We start from the raw sequence: 19234 nt of genomic DNA, 5'->3' as shown, positions 1-19234 counted from the left end.
AGCAAGGCTGCGTGTGCCTGACTGGATTTTTATTTTCCTTAGTATTTTTCAATGGATGATGTATGAGATACTTGGGTGCATAAAATTTGAGGAATATGAGTGATGAGGAAGAAAGGAATGCAAAAAACAGCCTTGATAAAATATCGTAGACAGAAACCTGCTGCAGGCATATTTGTAACTCTTTTGGACCCAACTTGCCGCCTGATAATCCACAGCATCCCAGATTCCAACACTGAGAAAAGCCCTGATTGGGCTCTACAGACACCAGTCCTCGGCTCAGCGGGGTGCTATTCACAGCGCTGCCCACCCAAGCCAGAATCGCTTTTGGCCTTTCCAGTGAACAAGATCTTGACCTCACTTCACTTGGCTATTCTGCCTTTCACATACAATTAATTTTCGCACTCTTCCCTCTTCCCTCTTCCCTCTTTCCTCTTCCCATAATGTCAGATGACGAGGTAGATCTCGAGCTTCTCGCTCTTCTTCGCCAGCACCTGCAAGGCGTCTCCATCAAAGACGAAGAGCCCGAGACAGGCGTCCTGCCCGACGCCGAATACGTCTACAACCATGGAATCGACGTAGCCATCGACATGCAGTCGACAAAGCGAGCCGCAGAGTCCATCTATGCGCAGATGCAAGAGAAGAGCTATTCCACCTCCACCTGGTCATCGCACGAGCTGCATCCCAAGGCAAAGGATGAGGCCACCGCCGCCTTCATCTTCACCATGGACCTGCTCAACTTTTCGTTCTGGTCTGAGCTGCCTGATGATGAGAGGTTTGCTATTGAGTACAAGGGGAAGCGGTGGACGGGGTACTGGAGTCTTGTGGCAGCCATGCAGAGGGCCCTTGAGGAAGGTTGGTTCTTATGTTGCCGATTTATATCATCATCTTCTCACACTGACTTTTATCAGACATCCCCATTACGGATCCCCATTTCTGGCAAAATGAGGAAGAGTGCAACCTGGAATCTCTCAGACACGTCTTTAGATCCTGCACAGAGGAAGAGATGCCTCTTCTCCAGGAGCGACTAGACTGTCTCCGAGAAAGCGGAAACGTGCTGTACAGCGTAAGTTATAGACTCTCTCATACATGATATGCATAGTATATAAGTCTAACTCCATCACTCAAAGAAATACGATTGCTCTGTTGTCAACCTCATTTCCGCAGCCAAAGGCTCCGCGGCCCAGCTCGTCAACCTGCTTGCCAGAGATTTTGACTGCTTTAGAGACGAGCACCCCTTTGAGGGCAGACGCAACCCCATTCGCATCATGAAGCGCGCTCAGATCTTCGTGGCCGACATATGGGCTTGCTTCGAGGGCAAGTCATATGGCGAGTTCCGTGACATTGACAAGATTACAATGTTTGCAGACTATCGCGTGCCTCAGATCCTCTCTACCCTCGGCGCATTATACATCGGTCCGCAGATCCACGCGGCGATCCGCGATAAGAAACTTATTGAAAGCGGAAGCAAGTGGGAGATCCAACTACGAGGTAAAAATCTTACTTCATTCCAATGTTTGTGATATCTCTTATTAACATTGTTGCAGCTTGTAGTATTTGGTGTGTTGAGTTGATACGGAGGGAGATCCAGAAGGCACATCCCGATACCCACGTCAATGCTATTCTGATCGACTTCTTCCTTTACGACACAATGAAAGAGATGGAAGCAGCGGGCAAAGAAACTATTCCTCATCATCGAACACGCAGCATCTGGTACTGATTCCACACTATTCTTGGATGAGGACTTAATCAAAGCATATGGCACGGAGCATGACATCTCGAATTATAGAATAAACATACACCATCTCTGTACATCTGCAAAGATGGTACACCAATCAACTCGTATACCCATCATAGCTCCAAAAGAAATCATGAAGATGAAAAATAGAAAAAGAACATATTACACCAAACGCCGCGACCCTACCCCTGCTGATGTGTTTTCTTATGTGGACAAAGCCGTGGCATTCATTATCCGATCCATGTGCGCAGTCTCAACTTCGTCATTCTCCTTGTTCTCCTCTTTCAAAAGAACCGCTAAAACTTCAATCGGAGGCTTCATGCCAAGACGCTCAGCTCGCTGCCATCGTTTCACGCGAGTGATTCCGATACAAGGCTTCATGAAGCTGATGTTAACACATATCCAATTCAAACATTTCTGCACCTCCATATAAGAGAGGAGTGGGGGTTTGTAAACTTACGCCATACTGCGAGCTCACATCAAAGTATCGCAGCACTTTCTCGCCCAAGTCAAGGTCCTCCTGGTGCACTCGAGGCGCCTTGCGCACCTTCTCAATCGCTTTCCAGTACGACTTGATCTGAGCATCTGTGATCTTCTCTGCTTTGAGCTCTGCTTCCGTTTTCTCTGGGGCTTTTTCGGCGACAGGTTCTACTTCCGCCTCCGACTCCTCGTGGACTTCAGGCTCGTCTGCAACAACATCGACGACTTTTTCCTCCTCTTCCTCCTTGGTTACTGCGCCCTTTGATGCTGGCCTCTCCGGGATGGTAGTCTTAGTAATTGCGGGAGTGTCCGTCACCGCCTTCTTTAGATCTTTTGGCACAGCCTTTGTAACCCTGCCCGTGAAGCTGATTGTTGACTGTCCCTTGGCGGGGCCGGGACGACCCCGGGCGGCCGCTGCTGCTCGTCTGGTGGTAGGCATTGCTCGATGATGATACCCTGTAGTGTTATTGAATACCGATAAAATGCAGCAATTATGGTGGTAACTCCACGACTATAGTTGTCTTGCTCGTATCAATGCTTTTGTCGTGTGTATACACAGTCAAGATCGGTCGAAAATGAGATGCAGGAACACTGGCGATCAGGGTGGAGCGTCTGCCTATTAGCTACCTGTGATGTGTATGATGCGCAAACTGGCGCTAAAGTTTGGCGGGGCAACGCGAGACTGGAACGATGTCACGTGGTAGCCATGAAGCTTCAATTTCTTGTTCTTTCGTTGCAATCACACATCTAATCACGTGGTAAACTTTATGAGTTGGATGAGGAGCAGAAAGTCCAATTACACAATTCAACATGCTGTGTATCCTTTCTAATGCTCCCGCGCCCGCCTGTGAGAAGCCTAGCTGCCTGTCGCCTCCCTGTAGAATGAAATGCTCCTGTTTGCGCCGGCCGTGCAAAACATCTCGCTGCGCCCAGTCTTGGGCAGCCACCGGACGGCCCAGAGTGCCTTGTCCGTCTCGCTATGTGTTGCAACACAAACGCTGCGCTCGATTGACCACACCTTCACTTTGCCGTCCATGGAGCCGCTCAGCAGATACTCACCAGTGTCGCTCCAGTCCAGTGAAGTGATCCATGATGAGTGTCCCGTCAAGTTGCCGACGTGTTCGCCGTGCTTTGTATCGTATATGGCAATGATGCCAGCATCACCTGCCGCGGCTACCCTGGTGCCGGCAGGCGAGATTGCTACGGCTCGGACAGGTTTGGCAAGGCCTGTAGATTCCTGTTAGCCTCAAGATCGAAGAAAACCAGTAAACTTGAAGATGGGGGTGTAACCGACCAGACAAGGAGTATAGAATCCTTCCCGTGTCATTGTTGAACACGTAGACGGAGCCATTCTGGTGCCCGCTGGCTGTAAACTTTCCATCTCTGCTGAGATCCACGCACATGCCAAAGCTGCCTGAACCCGCGCTCCCAGTCTCATACTCCCGAATCTTTGCTTTACTCTGGTCTGCGACATCCCATACATTGATCCTGCCGTCATTGGTAGTGCTTGCCAGATAGCCTCCGTCCTCGCTGAGAGCAATCGCCCACACTTCACCTGGCTTGATGGTTGGGCCCGTGATTTCACCGCCGCTGCTCCAGTCTCCAGTCTCCTTGTTCAGCTCCCATATCTTGACTTCACCTCCGAAGCCAGCACTGGCAGCATACAGGCCGTTGCGTGATGTGCAGACATGATGGCAGCCTAGTTTGTGGGCGTCAGGAATGGACTGTCTCAGAGGAAAGGAAGGGTCCGTAGTGTCATGGACGTGAAGAGTTGAAGAGCCGCTGGCCGAGAGCAATGTCCTTGGCGTTGCGGCCAGTGAGAAGATGTCTGTGATGTGGGCTAGGGATCACTCATTAGCTGTCTAGCTCTTGACGAGCGAAATGACGACGACAAACCGTCATCCACCGTATGGGTGGTCAAATATTGCTTGGACTATATAGTCGGATAAGTGAGCTTTTGTAGTATCATATTGAATTTGACGAGGGCCATACCATTGTCTCCTGACTGCGATGTTGCTGTTGCTTAGTGGTTGTTTTGGCTGGGCCGTGGTAGAAGCTTGGTGCCTTTGTGAGTTGGTGGGGTTAAATGGTCCGTTACAATGCCAGCGTCATATGCAAAGGCCAAGATGAGACAATGAACCACATCGACATGTTGCTCTCATCTAGTTTATGCCAATGAATTGCAATTGGATATAATAATTCACAAAAAGGGTCTTCTCTCTTTTTAAAAAGCTGATAAATTGCGCAGAGATTCTAAACTACGCTACGCATAGGTCATTTGGCGGAAACGGGCAAATGTTGTTCACATGTTCGTAATTTTTTTTTGTATCTGTTTAAGAGCATCGCTTTTCTACCACCCGATTTCTCTATCCCGATCCTCATACTAGTAGTACATAATGAAACAAAGCCTTGGCTGAGGCAAACGCTAGCCGTATGCTTGGTCAGGCAGAGGTTGTGGTATACAGGCCTCTGGCAAAGGTGTCGGATGGAATCCAGCCATCTATCGCTTAGAACCCTCTGTTTACAGGATAATCTTGACGCCATATTCTCTTCATGTCTAATTTCAGGGAGACCATCGTTAGCATTGCACGAGCCAATAGACCCCTCATTTCGTGGCCGTACCTTCTAAGCAGTTTTGGCATAGCCTGTGCGTCCTCTTGACCTCTCCGCAGCCGGGACATTTGCACAGATGATTGACGTCCTTTAGAGCTTTTCCAGCCATCTGCCTTGATCTCTTCTTAGAGTGTGAAACCTTGTTCTTGGGGACTGCCCGCAAGACTGATTCCCAAATATCGCCCAGTAGTCCGGGGATGTTGATGGTGACGCCGGGGACGGCGATTGATAGCGCTGGAAGGAACTTGAGGGTATATTGTGTGGTGTAGAAAGTCGCCCATCGGGAGATAGAGAAAGAGAGAGGCGACGCCAGTCTGGGGAGGAAAGCGGTGGCCATGGCAGCCATTATGATGCTTTGATCTTGTATTCGAGGTCGTTTGGCGCAAAAAGCAGCTTGATTGTGCGCACAGAGAACCCGAAATTCCGATTCCCTAATGCAAAGCACGCCGCAAGTAAATATTCGGCTGTACTTATCCAGAAAATTCAGAGCTCGGAGCCGTGTCTCGGTTTGTCGTCGTGTCTCGTTAGCAGTTCGGCGCGGGATTCGATATTGTCGTGGTTCATCGGCAATGCGCCCATCGAGAAAATCGAATCATCAAAATCTTGCCTCTAGCAAGCTTATCCCACCTAGCATGAAGTACCCAGGTACCTCCAGGTTCCGTCCGACTCTGGGGCATCATTCCGCCCACGACTGGGGCGCTGGCGTACCGCTGAAGTACCGAAGTACAACGGCTTCTCGCAGCGCCACTTTTTAGCAATCAAACAGGCCAATCGCCGGCCAGAGGGTCCCGGGACGGCTCCACAGCCAATCAGCAGCTCGCAATGCTGTGCTACCCCTGGCACCTCTTTCCCCCCCTTTCTCGTGTCCCTGGCCTGCTCCTGCCCCTACGCCGAAATTATTGCAGTTACCTGGCAAAGCAAGAACACGCCAACTGGTCCAGTAAGAGTAAGGAGCCACCGCCAGGTCCAAAAAGTTCCCCTTCTCCAGTTCACAAACCTCCAATTCCACTTCAATCAGGTTCCCGCTTTGTCACTGCCGGCCTCGCGTCTGCTGTTCTCTCACGCGTCTTCGCTGAAAGCTCTCGCTCTTTTTCTTGGAACAGGCTCATCAGCAGCATCCATCGTCGCCTTCACTCGTTCCCCCCCTACCACAAGCAGAACCAGTCAAAATGGCCACTCCCTCCACCATCACGCCCTCCAGCCATGTCGGTTTCGACAGCATCACGTCGCAGATTGAGCGCAAGCTGCTGAAGCGCGGATTCCAGTTCAACGTTATTTGCGTTGGTAAGTTGCGCACGCGCTGAGGATGGCGATGCATCGGGTGCTGAATGGGAACACTAACCGCCTCTACAGGCCAGACTGGCTTGGGCAAGTCGACGCTCATCAACACCATCTTCGCCTCGCACCTCATCGACTCAAAGGGTCGTCTGCAGCCCGACGAGCCTATCCGCTCCACCACCGAGATTCAGGGAGTCTCTCACCTCATTGAGGAGAACGGTGTCCGTTTGAGGCTCAACATTGTTGATACCCCTGGATACGGAGACCTCGTCAACAACGACCGCTGTTGGGATCCCATCGTCAAGTACATCAAGGACCAGCACTCTGCGTACCTGCGAAAGGAGCTTACCGCTCAGCGAGAGCGTTACATCCCCGACACGCGCATTCACTGCTGCCTGTTCTTCATCCAGCCTTCTGGCCACTCTCTCAAGCCCATCGATATCGTCGTCTTGAAGAAGCTGTCCGATGTTGTCAACGTTGTGCCCGTCATTGCAAAGGCGGATACCCTGACTGTCGAGGAGCGATTGGAATTCAAGGAGCGTATCAAGGCCGAGTTTGCCTTCCACAACCTCAAGATGTTCCCGTACGATAACGAGGAGTTTGACGACGAGGAGCGAGCTTTGAACCAGCAGATCAAGGTAAGCACATGATTGTTTCTCCCTTTCATGTTTTTTATTTTTCTCTTCTTGTTTTCCTTTTGGTCTTATTGCTCAGAGAGCTTTTTGCTAACGTACTCGTTTGTAGAGCTTGGTTCCTTTTGCGGTTGTTGGCTCTGAGAAGAACATCATTGTCAACGGCAAGCAGGTCCGCGGTCGTCAGAACCGCTGGGGCGTCATCAACGTTGAGGATGAGAACCACTGCGAATTCGTCTACTTGCGAAACTTTTTGCTCCGAACCCACCTCCAGGACCTTATCGAGACCACCTCCCAGATCCACTACGAGACATTCCGCGCCAAGCAGCTGCTTGCGCTGAAGGAGAGCAGCGCACACGGTGGTGGTGCCGCCAGCAGACCGATCAGCCCTGCCGCTGACCGTGAGATGAGCCGGGGCTCCCAGCGAATGGGCATGAACGGATACTAAGTTTCCTCCATGTGCTTAATATTCAGTTGATAGGGAGAGCGATGGCGTCTCTAAGCGGTCACGGTGATTAGCCAATCTTGCGATAATTATCACCTCGGGATTGGTGTTGTGCGCAGTAAAGGGAAAAGCAGTGTATTTTCTAATTTGAAGAGGTGAGGATTGTCCGTCTTGCACCGCAATCCGGCTCAACAATGGCCTTGTTGGCATGAAGCAAAGGCACGAGAGGTGGAGAGCACTGAGAGCCGACGTGCGATCGAAAACGACTGGGCGCGTATACCAGCCATGCGATGTTTATAAGGGCGGCATGCACTGTGGCTATTGTGAGTCGCTCAATGGCACGACGCACCTCGCTTACGGTCCTTTTATACGCATTTTATTTTGTCCTTTTTATTTAAGTAGTATCGTCGGAGCCTTCCTTGACCATTTTTCTTACGTTTTAATCAAATCCCCATACCTGTACTTTCCAATATACCTACAGTTAGTTGAGTCGTCGAGGAAGAGTGGCAGAGTGTGGAGAGATAGAGAGAGTATGATATGTTGATTAATTTTGCATTTGTCTCTTTGCTTTTTACGTTTTCAAGCTTGCTTTCTATGTTTGTGTGAAACAATTGGTGACCGTCGCCGCTATTGGCTATCTAGAGCAAAGGAATCGTTGTGTCCAATAGATGCGCCATGCCCTGGTGTACATAATTGTAATAAATGAAAGGGCATCTCGATGGGTATTTGCTAATATGAAAGGATACGTGTCTCGTTTACTGTGGAGGGCTGTAGACGAACTCCTCGAACTTCTTGTAGGACGCCTCAAGGTCGTCGTTGACAATGATGATGTCGTGAACGCCGGGTGTCTTTGAAAAGTCGAGCTCCTTTTGGGCCTGAGCCAGTCTCTCCTGGATGTTCTGCTCTGTCTCAGTGCCTCGGCCCCGTAGGCGCTGCTCCAGGGTTTCGATGGATGGAGGGGAGACGAAGATGTAGCGAGCGTCAATGCCGGAGTTTTTGATTTGCTTGACTCCCTGTTGTGCCCATATGTTAGCTGTCTCTCTCTATATATGTGTTTTCATTTCCTTGTAATAATTATAGACGGATGTTTGGGTGTTTTTTGGCGGCTAGGCGTACCTCCATCTCAATGTCCAGCAGGACGACCTTGCCCTTCTTGGTCTGCTCCTCAATGGTCATCTTGCTGGTGCCGTAGCGGTTGCGGCCGTACTTTGCGTGCTCGACGAAGCCGTCCTTTGCAATAAGGTCCTCAAAGTCCTCCATCTTGACGAAGTGGTAGTGGACGGCATGCTCCTCGCCGGGGCGAGGGTCGCGGGTGGTGTGCGAGACGGAGAGGCAGAAGGTGTCTGGGTGGCGTTCGAAGAGCAGGCCGTAGAGAGTTCCCTTGCCGACGCCCGAAGGGCCGGAGACGACGATGGGCCGGCGGTCAGGAGGAGCTGGAGGAGGGTGTCAGCTGGTTTTTTTTGTCCTTTTGTTCTTTTTCCCATTGATTTGAGGAGGGATTGGCAGGGCTGTTGGATGGAGCTTACGAGTGGCCATTGTGCTTATATACTTGACTCTCGGAAACTGGGAGATTGGGCGGCGGTAGAATGATATCGCTGGGAGCTGGAGGCGGGGAGGCATATGAGAGCCGCTGGGCAGATCTGGAGGGGTTGCTGGACAGGATCGCGGGATCTTGAAAGTCGCTGTCGCACTAACTGCTACGGTAATGGAGAGGGCAGAAAAAAAGATCAATAGGCTCTGGAAACTACAGAGGGCAGGCGGTGAGAGCGTGGGATGCCGGGCCAATCAAACGCGGGGTTGGGTGGTATTGGTTACCCTGAAAAGCAACTGGGTCGGTCGCCTTACTGCTTTGGTCAGCCAACCAGCCCCTAAGTTGGCAACTGGGCCAGGGACCTGGACGCTTGTGCTCATCTCATTTTAATATTCCCTGCGCTGCAGAAGCGAGATTCTGGGGAGTGAAAGCGCTGGAATCACCCAAGCCCTTGGCGAGCTACTGGCGTTATTTGATGTCCATGGCTTTATTTCGTTTTTGTGACATGAGATCAATTATGGCTTCGCCCCCTTCGTGCCAAGCAAGCAGACTAATTTTCTGTTGCGGTTCGAATAAGGTTCCAATGAGGTCATTGAAGAGGGCTGTGAAGAAGAAGTAGAGCCTGGGGGAGAAAAAGCTTCTTTTGCTTTGAATTCGCATTGGATTCCTAAAAAACCCCTGATACGATACGAGCAGATCAAAGTCCGGTACGAAGCTAGCAGCTGAACCAGCGCAAACAAAAACGCCGTTCCCGAGGGCCACACACGAGGTTGGTGCTCGTACCTGCAGCAGGTACTGTTTCTGGATCAGCTCTTCGTTGCGCCGCTGCAGCTGGTTGGCCGTCACAGAAGAGCACACGGGGCTACCTCGTTGTTAATAGCGGGAATGTGGTAAGCGTAATAGCCCATTGTGCCATTGCCATCCATCCGTTTGATACGAGTACCTGCTATAATGGGCTGCTGCACCAGTAAGCGGGGGTTTTCATTCGTGCTGTTTAGCCCGAGTCTCGTTCGGTGTGAGCGAACGGGGTTGCGGAACACGAGAGAGGGCTTTTTTTTTTGATTAGATTCTCGTATGCATCTTTTACCCAAGATAGTGCATGTGTCGCCTATTCCTAGGACATTGGTAGCGACAGGGAATATCTGCCTACCTTACTTAGTACCTATGGACCTACCTGGTATAGTCTTTTGCCATGGACGTGGGTTGACGAGAGCCCGGGCCCAGCAGTCTCGCCACATGAGTAATGATGGCATGGCAGACCTGGACGGCCAAGAGGCCAACGGATGGTGAGAGAATATGAGGAGCAGCCTCGGCTGGCTGGGCATTTCGTATGATGGCGCAAAAGAAGAGAAAAAGGGATGAGGATGATGGATGATGCTACCTGTGATGACGGTTTGTAACGTTCAGTGGGAAAAGATGCAGATACAACACCTGTACTCTATTTGGCGGTGTCGAATATAGATCGAGTTTCATGCTGGCTCCGTCTAGTTTGTCTCACGAATGCAAAACCGCATCCACGGCATTCTTCATCCAGGATCAGCGTCTTTGATCTGCAGCAGCAATCAATCAATCAAATCCATCCCGCTGATTCGACCTCTTTGCACCGTTGCAGCGGGGCCCCGCCCGTTCCTGGCCTACCGCCACTAGCGCTGCGACATGGTGCCATCAGGTGCTCCATCACTCTGCCTGTAGGTGCCATTTAGGTGCCATTAGGTGCCCGTTTAGCAGCCTCTGCAGCCCACCAGCAGCGCCCTCGACCCCTGGCCCAGCAGCTGCGTCCGCCCAGAGATGGCCAATTGCAATACGAAACGACCCTTTGCACGGCCAAGAAGGGACGGGACCTGGACTTTTCCGCTCTTTGTGCTTGTGCCCGCCCCCAGCCCAGGCTTGTCAGGGTCCTCGAGGCTGCTCCGTTCCAGCGAAGTACTTGTACGCCCGGAAACCCTTCCCGCCACAAACATTCCCTTCAAGCTTCGTCCAAAGACACGCCTCGCGCTCGTTTCGACACTCGTTCACTCGTTTTCGTTGCTCGCCCGGAGACGCATCTTGGGCTTTTGGGAAGCGCCTCTTTTTTTTTGCTGCTTCCAGTCACTCTTTTTGCAGAAACCTCGAGTCGTCGTTGCTTCTTTCCTTTGGCCTCCGTGTCCTCCCGACTGCTTCGCTTCGCATCATCATCACTCATTTAGCTACTGCTTTTGACCAAAATCATCTACCTAAGCTTCCATAAAACTGCTTTGATCGTATTCTTTTCTTTCAGCTTGGAGAATTAGCTAGCATTCATCAGCAAACCTTCATCATGCTTGTAAGTCGTCTTCCTGCGGTGGCTCACAGGCTGTTTACATCTGGAGATGCATGACACAGAGAGAGCCTCATCTGGGGATGAATACAAATCACCCTCTTTGCTGCTGATCTCGCCATCTGGGTTTTTCATTTTCGTTCATATACGTGTCTCGACGCATTTGTTAACTCGTACTCGCCATAGATGCAATCTGCTCTCGTGGCTCTTGCCGCCACCGTCGTGGGAGCCGTCAAGCCTCTCTCTATCAAGGGAACCGACTTCGTTGACGATGACGGCAACAAGTTCCAGCTTGTTGGTGTTGCGTACCAGCCCGGTGGCAGTGCAGGATACAACCCCAAGGCGGGCAAGGATCCTCTCAGCGATGCCGATACCTGCCTGCGTGATGCCGCTCTTCTGCAGGTCATGGGTGTCAACGCCATTCGCGTCTACAACCTCGACCCCAACCTGAACCACGACGAGTGCGCCAGTATCTTCAATGCCGTACGTATCTGCATTCCCAGAGCTTACTCTTTTTGTATTGGTGTATACGCAGCTGCTAACACTCCCTGCGCAGGCTGGCATGTACATGATCCTGGATGTCAACTCTCCTCTGGTCGGCGAGGCTATCACCTCGTTCGAGCCCTGGACCAGCTACTATGAAGCCTACTCTAATCGCACCTTTGCCATCGCCGAGGCCTTCAGCAACTATCCTAACACCTTGCTCTTCTTCTCCGGAAACGAAGTCATCAATGACGTTCCTTCCGCCGAATTCGTCCCCCCCTATCTTCGTGCCGTCACCCGTGACCTGAAGAACTACATCAAGAAGAACATCAAGCGTCAGGTTCCCGTTGGCTACTCGGCTGCTGACGTCCGCGAGGTCCTTTGGGACACCTGGAACTACATGCAGTGCTCCGAGGACGGCGATGCCAATGACATGAGCCGTGCTGATGTCTTCGCCATCAACTCGTACAGCTGGTGCGGCCCAGATGCCACCTACCAGAGCTCGTCCTACGATGTCTTGACCGAGAACTTCAGCAACACCTCTATCCCCGTCTTCTTCTCCGAATACGGCTGCAACACCCCCATGCCCCGCTACTGGAACGAGACGCAGGCCATCTATGGCCCCGAAATGACTCCCGTCTTTTCCGGCGGTGTCGTTTACGAGTACACTGAGGAGGAAAACCACTATGGCCTTGTTAACATCACTGGCGACACCCTGCAGATCCTCGGCGACTATAACCGTCTCAAGGCCCAGCTTGCCAAGATCAACTGGGAGAAGGTCCAGACGCAAAAGGCCACCACCAAGGCCCCGGCTCCTCCCAAGTGCAACTCCAAGCTCATCCAGGTCAAGGGTTTCGACAACAACTTCACCCTGCCAGTCCCCCCTCCCGGCGTTCAGGGCCTCATCGACAACGGCATCAGCCACAAGCCCAAGGGTGCCCTGGTCAAGATCTCCGACTGGAACGTCAAGCTCAACGTCGAGGATGCCGAGGGCAACAAGATCACCGGCCTCAAGGTTGTTCCCCTCGATGACGATGAGAGCAACTGGAGCGGCAAGAACTCGGCCGACACCGGCTCTACTAGCAACAGCACCTCGAGCGACAAGGATTCTTCCTCGTCCTCCTCCAACAACTCGTCATCTAAGAGCGACACCAAGGATAAGGACAGTGCCGCTGCTTGGATGCGCCCTGTTTCGGTGGCCCTCGCTCTGCCCTTGGTGGCCATGTTCTTTATCTAAATGGGCGGGAACTGTATGTAGGCGACCGTTGTTGATACTTTAGTACTGCACTGTTCAAGGGGGATGAGGGGATACACAAGGAAATTAATGAAGTTGCTTTAATGTAAATATACATGTTCTTTCTCATTCTGCTTTGGACCTTTAGATATCCCATTTAGCTCAACCATGATGATGATTATCTCTTGCCTCTTTCTCGCTCAAGCAAACTGGTCCGAATATTCTAACAACTTCTAAAGCATTTCGCAGTACCGTAAATATCTCATAGCCCCAAACTCCCAGCAATGGTTTGTCTGCAGTAGTGTAGCGGCAAGCGCGCGTGGGGGCCAGCCCCCAGGACCCCGAATCAGGGCCATATGCTATTGTGTCCTGTTTTTGTTTTTTTTTGCGATTCTGCTTTTCGCTCTTCTCTCCCCCTTTCTGTCTCCTCGTTTCATTGATGCGAGCCATAGGGGCCCCTGTGGTCCTTATCCTGAGAATCCCCCTTCGGCGGCTGGTCAATGTCCTTAGTCTTGTCCAAGCTGGTAGTGCATGATGGGTTGGTCTCGCATGGGAGACAGTAGTCGTGGGTGCCAAAATCAGCAGCCTTGCAGCACCCGGAGCAACAGTAATCGACGGGAGTCGACGCTTCGACGAGGCGAGCCATACTTTATTCTTACACCGAGGATATGCAGATGAGTGAAAAGATGAAATGGGCTCTGAATTGCCTGCGCTGATCGGATTGTCACCTACCCCATAGGGAACTTGGTTAATAACAAAAGGTAAAGCGCAAGAGAGATATGTGGATAGTTTCTAGAAGCAATTGCATGATAGGATAATAGACAGTCAAATAAGAGGGCACATGATCCCAAATACCCATGCAGCAAGACGAAACAGAGAGAATCCACACACCTTGAATGCACTGGCAGTGGATTACTGTACCCACGTGCCAGCTCAGCAAGGCGGGAAAAAAAATAATCGAGGTGCTGCAACTGATTTGCACTGCTTTTGCGCACTTCCGGATGCGCTCGTCCCTCGGGATATTCCCTTTTGACTTCTGACGGGGAGTCAACTGGGCTGGGCTCAAGTAACACAAAGGCGTGGCGGCTTATTAAGTGCAGATAATGACGTGCGTTTGACAGGCTCCCAGATAGAGGGTGGGGGTGGGGTTTAGAGTTTGTGTCCGACGCAGATCGATATCGTGACTCTTTGGTTCCGGAAAAGACTTGAGAAGGATAAAAGGCGGACAGGTGATGGGAAAAGGGTGAATCGGGAAAAGAAAAGAAAAGAGGGAGAGAAAAAAAAAATTAGAGAAAAAGGTTGTGCGGGAACGAGAGATTTCCCCTCCCCTGTGCCTGGATATTGCACGTTTCGGGGCGTCGTTTATTAAAGGTCTGGCTGGAAGGTGGTGTGGGCGCTCTCTTTGCTTGTATAAGTGCGGATTTGGTTGGCGCTTGCTGTACGGAGTATGGGGCACGTCAAGGCAGGAGCCAGAGAAAGAAGTTAAAAAGCAAAGACGAGAAGCGGGACTCTGGACAAAAAAATGAGTCGGCGAGAGAGACGCAGAGGCGGATACGGGAAGAGGCCGAGAAGCTAGAACGGCCCGGCGGTTTCTTATATACGGGCACTAGGCAGGCAGGCACCTTATGATCCGAGACTGACGCCATCGTGGGCAGAAGAGGCAACCAGGAAAGAAGGAAGCCCTGTTTAGGTGGTTCCAGAGCAGCCTCAGGGAAAGCGCCAATGGGACTGGGATAACGGGAGATGGCAGATGGGAGAGAGGGGAAGGGAGGAAGGGAGGAAGCAGGAAGGAAGAGCCGCGATGGGCTTCAGCAGAGTTGGAGAAGCAGCAACTGCCACTGCCACTGCCACACCCCCGGATCCGGCACAGGGCAGGGACATGGACATGGCAGGCACGCGGCCGGAGGGGCTGGATGCTGGATAAGATAACGAGTGGGAGTGGGCAACAACAACCCTGCCCTGACTCTATGACTTTACCCTGTGGAACTGGACGACGCTGGAAAGAGCATCCGCGCTGCATTTTCGTTGACTTATCACATCGGAAGCCGCGTCACGCGCTCAGCTGAGCTACGACTTGGGCAAGAAGCATCATCAGATGCGTCGAAGGAAGGCGGCAGAGTCTCATTGCATTTAATCCGGCACATCATGAGGTCGACGGACGACAGGCGAGACGAGGGCCTAGAAGTTGCGCACAGCAGAACAGCTGGCGATGACTCTTCCCCCCCGGCCAGTATGGGATTGAATTGATGGCAAATGGAAATCCACAGCGCAGCAGAGCCAGGCAGCTACTAAGGCCAGTGCTATAACGGCCTTGTACTCGTACGCACGACCTGTCTCCCCGGTTTCACCTTTGCGGTGTGCTCTTCCTCCCCGGCCTAGCCCTAAGCCTAGCACCGTCTCCAGGTCCTTTCTCGCCGTCTCTAAGCAGCGAGATACGAGTACAGTGTTTGAGTGCCTAGGTGAGTGCCTAGGCATTTCTAATCAATGCATGGATCGATCCGTCTTGAAGGGGGGTGGTGCCGGCATCCCAGTGAGCTGGCTTACATCACATCACCATCACCAGAGGGATCGAGCGTATCAAGTTTGCGGCTGGCCTACCAGATAACCCCCAAGGAAACGATGCGGTGAAGGCGAATGAGGAGAAGAGAAAAAGAGAGGGGTAGCTGGTCCAGCTGCTCTTCTCAGCTTCCCTCTCAGACAAGATAGGACTGCTGAGATGGGCAATTTCTGCTTCTCCGGCTTTATCCTATTTCCTAAACCCCTCTCGCTGCGCTGTCACGATCCGTCCCTACGCACCGCCGACAGCTCCGGGGACGAGGAAATCGATGCGAGTGATGATCCCATCTCAGGGACCGAGGTCCGGAGCCACTTATCTGGACGGAGTAACCACTCAAGTTGGCAGGCCCTTTGCGTGAACGACTTGGGCCTCCAGCCCGCCACGTGGGATGTGCGGCTCAGAACAGCAGCGAGAATCGATCTCTGTCTTGCACGCAAGACATGCCTCCTTTACCCATTTCGAGACACGGAAGCAGACAGCCGAAGGACAAAGCAAGTCACCGCGCACACACACATACTCATGCCTCTCCGCCTCAAACTGCAAATCCCTCCTGTACATATCGTCTCCACTGTGAAATGCTCCGCAGATGGGCTAGGCACAATCGAGGCAGGCATCCTATCCCAGAGACATCAACTACAAGGCCCTACACACTTATCGATCTAGGGCGTGCTTGGAGTGGCACTTCTGTCACTTGGATCAAATCCTCGTATAACCTACATTAGTGTCTGCTGCAGTCCTCTTGGCTTGACGTCACCTGGACGGATGGCACAGATTTGACAGCTACTATATCGGCTAAATCGCGTGGACATGTCAAATTGAGTTTGTATTATCATGTTTGTGTCGTTCAATGTCGTCTCGTCTCCTTACTTAGGTGCTGCAGACATCAACTTTCCCTTTACCCAGCCTTTGCTTTCTTCCTCTTTTTTTTCTTCTTCTGCGAAAGTCTTCCCAAGGCTAAAAATAAAAACAATTAAAGCTTTACCCCACCATTCCCGTCTAGTTTGCAAAATACAAGAACGTAACAATAATAACTTGAGCTGATAGATAGCTATATCATTGTCCGCAATCCGACCCCCCTTGGCCCTCATGTTTTAGTCTATCCCATCTAAGCCTTGAACTCCTCGACACCACTGGCCTCCCACTTGCCGGGGATGAGAGCCAAGGGCACGATACCCGAGACGTGCATCTCAGGGCCGAAGATCTTGGCGTTGAGACCAAGCTCCTGTGTGGCAGACTGCATGTTCTTCAGACCCTCCTGGTAGTTGGGGCCAGCACGGCGCACCCAGATCTGCACGTTGTGCTCGATCAGCTGGGGAGCGAAGTCGCGGAGAGCGCGGATGACACCCTTGAAGGTGCTGGCGACGTTGGTGAAGTTGGCAATACCGCCACCAATGAAGAGGACCTTGCCCTGCTCGGACATGGGAGCACGCAGCATCAGGTCCAGGACAGTTCGGGCGTAGTGGTAGGTCTGGGACTCGGTAGGAGCACCGGAGTATTCACCGTAGTTGGCGAGCTCGTCGGCGAAGCCAGCTGAGGCAATGGCATCGGCGTAGACGACGGAAGCACCACCACCGGCAACCAGAGTCCAGATGCGACCAGCGGGGTTCAGGACGGTGAGCTTCAGGGAAGCACCAGTCTTGGCATCCAGCTCGGCGATGAAAGCCTCCTCCTTGGAGAGCTCACGGCCAAAGGGAGCGGGGAACTCGATCGGGGGGCCAGCATCGATGCTGACCTTGTCGCCGCCGGCCACGTTGGTGAGGCCAAGGGCGGCGGGGGATCGAGCAATAGCCCACTTGACACCGCACTCGAAGTCGGCAGTCTGGTCGAGCTTGGCAGCAAGATCCAGGAAGTGAACAGCAGCAGAGGTCTTGTCCTCGTTGGGGATCACGACCAAGGGGTTGATCTCAAGGTAGGTGAACTGGCAGTCCACATAGACGGCATACAGCCGAGTGATGAAGTCAACCAGGACATTGTGAAGACCAGCGGGAACCTTCTTGAGGAGGGTAGCGGCAATCTCCTCGTTGGAAGGGTACTCTGAGAGATCGACGGGGATTAGGAGCTTCTCAGCCTTGGCGTCGACATCACCGACATCGACACCACCCTCGTGAGTGAAGAGAATCCAGTCACCCTAGAAAATGAAAAAAAAAAAAAAGATATAAAGTTAGCGAGGCTCTCGTAGTAGTAGACAACAAGTTAAGATAAGACGAAGCCTAGATATGGTGTGTAATCGTGCGGACAGGGGTCCGGGCTAAGTCAAGCCCAGGACCCTCCCTATTGTGACATCCGTTCGTCCGCCCGGCCTCTTGTTTCGGCACGTTACGGCACCGCAAATTTCACACCGGCGGAAAGCGCCACGGCTTTATAAAGAAAACGCTCCTTTCCTTCAGGCAATTTATATCTCACCCAACTTCCTTCAACTTTCCAGTTGAACTTTCATCCACGCAACCTTTTTTCTGTCCGTGACAAACACAAAGTCACTTGACTCCCAGCCACCACGATGTGGTGTTTTGCCAGGTGAAGCATTTGCCCAAGTTTCGGGAAGAACCAAAAAAAAAACACGCAGACAAGATGAGAAGAGAGAGGAAATTTACTCACATCACGGACTGAGTTGATGTTGATGTAGTACTCTGTGTCTTGGGGGTGGGGAACAAAGGGCTCGACCAGGAACTGACGCAGAACGCCGACTGTGTGCTCAACCTTTTGCTCCTTACCAGCTCGCTCAGCAATCCAAGCCTTGGCCTCCGCCCAGGTCTTGTTGAGAGCCAGCAGGCCACTCTTGCCTCGTCGCTTGATGAGCTGATCGGGCTTTGCAACAAACTTGGCACCATCCTGGAGCAGCCAAGGGTAGGTGACCTCGGCCTGGTTCAGAACGTCCTCAACAGCAGCATCCTCGGGGAAATGCAGCGAGGCCAGTCTGGAGGGAGGGTTGTGAGTGGTGGGCGCAGGGAGAGGACTCGGCTTGATGACGGGAGCACGGGTCAGGTGGTAGTTGAGAATGGCCTTGCCATCGGCTTCGAAAATCGCTTTGGCGGACATTGTGGATGAGCTGTGCCTACGACGAGGATGAGAGATGAGGAAAAGGCGTGAGTCAAGGAACGTCTGGCCTTTTTATACCGTCAGCGAGGTGTTGGGAGAGACGATGAAGCAGAAACGATGGCAATTGCTGCGCCAGAGCACACGCAAACGCAAACGCAAACGCGAGAGGCAAGCTTGGGCACCGAACCGCTCAAAATGCCGTTGCAGGATTGAAGAGTAACAGCGACAACGACACAATGCGACGAGCGCGGGACCAGAAGCTATTCTGAAGAGGGGCGTCTATTTGCACCTACCGCTGAGAAGAAACTGGAGCGACTGGGAATTGCAATTGCAATGTCAAGAGGCAAAATGCTGGATATCTGACGAAGGAGAGGGAAAGGGAAAGCGAGCCTAAAGACGAAGAGGTGGATGGCAGGAAGAGGATGACTTTCAGCCTTTCAGAAATCCGGCCGAAGCTCCACGCTGGCCAGCTCGAAGGAGGGGGGTTGAGGGGTCATGGAGCTGCCGTGAGCATACAGATTTCGGGGGTGCGCTTTGGGAGGGCGGTCAGGGGACTTGCCACTAAGGGCGTGCAGACGGTGCTAGAGCCCAGTGCCAAAGTCGGCCTTTGGCGGGTGCCCATTCAACCAGGACGCCAAAAAAAGCATTGGGGCAGCGATATCTCCCAATAGCTCGCCATCGTTCGAGTACCGGTACCTCGAGCAGCCTCCCCCCCAGTTGTTGAGCAAACCCAAGTGGATCGTCAATCTCTCAATCATTTTTTTTTTACCTCTTCGCAATGGGCAAGGGAGTGTTGCCTGGCTCTAGCAGCGGGGAATCTGTCGAACACGGCGGATGCGCCCCGAACATCGCAGCGGCCATTGCAAGGATCTCGGCATCGCAATTCCTGGCCCTGACGGACGGAGCGCGGCGCC

General features: G+C 52.3%; 12 protein-coding genes across 12 annotated transcripts; 6 read left to right on the top strand and 6 right to left on the bottom strand.

Moving 5' to 3' along the window:
- Positions 1-440: 440 nt before the first annotated feature.
- Positions 441-1717, top strand: M431DRAFT_1608 (hypothetical protein; the record flags this gene model as incomplete). The annotated part of the gene is made up of 4 exons (XM_024912987.1): positions 441-852; positions 909-1063; positions 1128-1488; positions 1545-1717. 4 exons carry the CDS (start codon positions 441-443, stop codon positions 1715-1717), a joined length of 1101 nt encoding a protein of 366 aa, XP_024778611.1.
- A 222-nt stretch (positions 1718-1939) lies between these two features.
- On the bottom strand, positions 1940-2654 carry M431DRAFT_478073 (hypothetical protein; the record flags this gene model as incomplete). The annotated part of the gene is made up of 2 exons (XM_024915636.1): positions 1940-2152; positions 2196-2654. The coding sequence occupies 2 exons, from the start codon at positions 2652-2654 to the stop codon at positions 1940-1942; spliced, it is 672 nt and encodes a 223-aa protein (XP_024778610.1).
- Positions 2655-2856: 202 nt separating this feature from the next.
- M431DRAFT_503891 (hypothetical protein) lies at positions 2857-4275 on the bottom strand. The gene is made up of 4 exons (XM_024918376.1): positions 4208-4275; positions 4112-4148; positions 3510-4055; positions 2857-3442 (listed from the first exon to the last, which is right to left on the bottom strand). Exons 1-4 carry the CDS (start codon positions 4208-4210, stop codon positions 3072-3074), a joined length of 957 nt encoding a protein of 318 aa, XP_024778609.1. The 5' UTR covers positions 4211-4275; the 3' UTR covers positions 2857-3071.
- A 447-nt stretch (positions 4276-4722) lies between these two features.
- On the bottom strand, positions 4723-5165 carry M431DRAFT_74909 (hypothetical protein; the record flags this gene model as incomplete). The annotated part of the gene is made up of 2 exons (XM_024922283.1): positions 4723-4772; positions 4838-5165. 2 exons carry the CDS (start codon positions 5163-5165, stop codon positions 4723-4725), a joined length of 378 nt encoding a protein of 125 aa, XP_024778608.1.
- An 832-nt stretch (positions 5166-5997) lies between these two features.
- On the top strand, positions 5998-7186 carry M431DRAFT_490561 (hypothetical protein; the record flags this gene model as incomplete). Its single annotated transcript, XM_024916816.1, has 3 exons — positions 5998-6112; positions 6182-6744; positions 6851-7186. The coding sequence occupies 3 exons, from the start codon at positions 5998-6000 to the stop codon at positions 7184-7186; spliced, it is 1014 nt and encodes a 337-aa protein (XP_024778607.1).
- Positions 7187-7235: 49 nt separating this feature from the next.
- M431DRAFT_290938 (hypothetical protein) lies at positions 7236-7832 on the top strand. Its single transcript, XM_024914087.1, has one exon. It carries the CDS (start codon positions 7392-7394, stop codon positions 7725-7727), a length of 336 nt encoding a protein of 111 aa, XP_024778606.1. The 5' UTR covers positions 7236-7391; the 3' UTR covers positions 7728-7832.
- A 106-nt stretch (positions 7833-7938) lies between these two features.
- M431DRAFT_1604 (hypothetical protein) lies at positions 7939-8719 on the bottom strand (the record flags this gene model as incomplete). Its single annotated transcript, XM_024912985.1, has 3 exons — positions 7939-8196; positions 8300-8616; positions 8710-8719. 3 exons carry the CDS (start codon positions 8717-8719, stop codon positions 7939-7941), a joined length of 585 nt encoding a protein of 194 aa, XP_024778605.1.
- A 1559-nt stretch (positions 8720-10278) lies between these two features.
- Positions 10279-10954, top strand: M431DRAFT_290899 (hypothetical protein). Its single transcript, XM_024914085.1, has one exon. It carries the CDS (start codon positions 10503-10505, stop codon positions 10911-10913), a length of 411 nt encoding a protein of 136 aa, XP_024778604.1. The 5' UTR covers positions 10279-10502; the 3' UTR covers positions 10914-10954.
- Positions 10955-11010: 56 nt separating this feature from the next.
- Positions 11011-12730, top strand: M431DRAFT_478067 (glycoside hydrolase family 72 protein; the record flags this gene model as incomplete). The annotated part of the gene is made up of 3 exons (XM_024915635.1): positions 11011-11016; positions 11197-11493; positions 11567-12730. The coding sequence occupies 3 exons, from the start codon at positions 11011-11013 to the stop codon at positions 12728-12730; spliced, it is 1467 nt and encodes a 488-aa protein (XP_024778603.1).
- Positions 12731-12809: 79 nt separating this feature from the next.
- Positions 12810-13959, bottom strand: M431DRAFT_290929 (hypothetical protein). Its single transcript, XM_024914086.1, has 2 exons — positions 13583-13959; positions 12810-13455 (listed from the first exon to the last, which is right to left on the bottom strand). Exons 1-2 carry the CDS (start codon positions 13584-13586, stop codon positions 12890-12892), a joined length of 570 nt encoding a protein of 189 aa, XP_024778602.1. The 5' UTR covers positions 13587-13959; the 3' UTR covers positions 12810-12889.
- A 1484-nt stretch (positions 13960-15443) lies between these two features.
- On the top strand, positions 15444-15947 carry M431DRAFT_490558 (hypothetical protein; the record flags this gene model as incomplete). Its single annotated transcript, XM_024916815.1, has 1 exon — positions 15444-15947. One exon carries the CDS (start codon positions 15444-15446, stop codon positions 15945-15947), a length of 504 nt encoding a protein of 167 aa, XP_024778601.1.
- Positions 15948-16175: 228 nt separating this feature from the next.
- Positions 16176-18389, bottom strand: M431DRAFT_503886 (hypothetical protein). The gene is made up of 2 exons (XM_024918375.1): positions 17880-18389; positions 16176-17412 (listed from the first exon to the last, which is right to left on the bottom strand). Exons 1-2 carry the CDS (start codon positions 18318-18320, stop codon positions 16390-16392), a joined length of 1464 nt encoding a protein of 487 aa, XP_024778600.1. The 5' UTR covers positions 18321-18389; the 3' UTR covers positions 16176-16389.
- Between the last annotated feature and the right edge of the window lie 845 nt (positions 18390-19234).

The sequence above is a fragment of the Trichoderma harzianum genome (genome assembly GCF_003025095.1).
Source record: "Trichoderma harzianum CBS 226.95 unplaced genomic scaffold M431scaffold_2, whole genome shotgun sequence".
NCBI classification, from domain to species: Eukaryota; Fungi; Ascomycota; class Sordariomycetes; order Hypocreales; family Hypocreaceae; genus Trichoderma; species Trichoderma harzianum.
The sequence above is the reverse complement of the archived record's forward strand: the minus strand, read 5'-3'. Positions and strand labels throughout refer to the sequence as shown.

Bases quoted from the DNA above. Each gene is read 5' to 3' on its own strand.
- M431DRAFT_290899 (XM_024914085.1), top strand. From the start codon at position 10,503: ATGGCCAATTGCAATACGAAACGACCCTTTGCACGGCCAAGAAGGGAC.
- M431DRAFT_503886 (XM_024918375.1), bottom strand. From the start codon at position 18,320: ATGTCCGCCAAAGCGATTTTCGAAGCCGATGGCAAGGCCATTCTCAAC. The intron at 17,413-17,879 runs GTGAGTAAATTT...TTCATTTTCTAG, and splicing joins ACATCAACTCAGTCCGTGAT to GGTGACTGGATTCTCTTCAC.
- M431DRAFT_503891 (XM_024918376.1), bottom strand. The intron at 4,056-4,111 runs GTTTGTCGTCGT...AGTGATCCCTAG, and splicing joins CACCCATACGGTGGATGACG to CCCACATCACAGACATCTTC. The intron at 3,443-3,509 runs GTCGGTTACACC...AGGAATCTACAG, and splicing joins GATTCTATACTCCTTGTCTG to GCCTTGCCAAACCTGTCCGA.
- M431DRAFT_290938 (XM_024914087.1), top strand. From the start codon at position 7,392: ATGAAGCAAAGGCACGAGAGGTGGAGAGCACTGAGAGCCGACGTGCGA.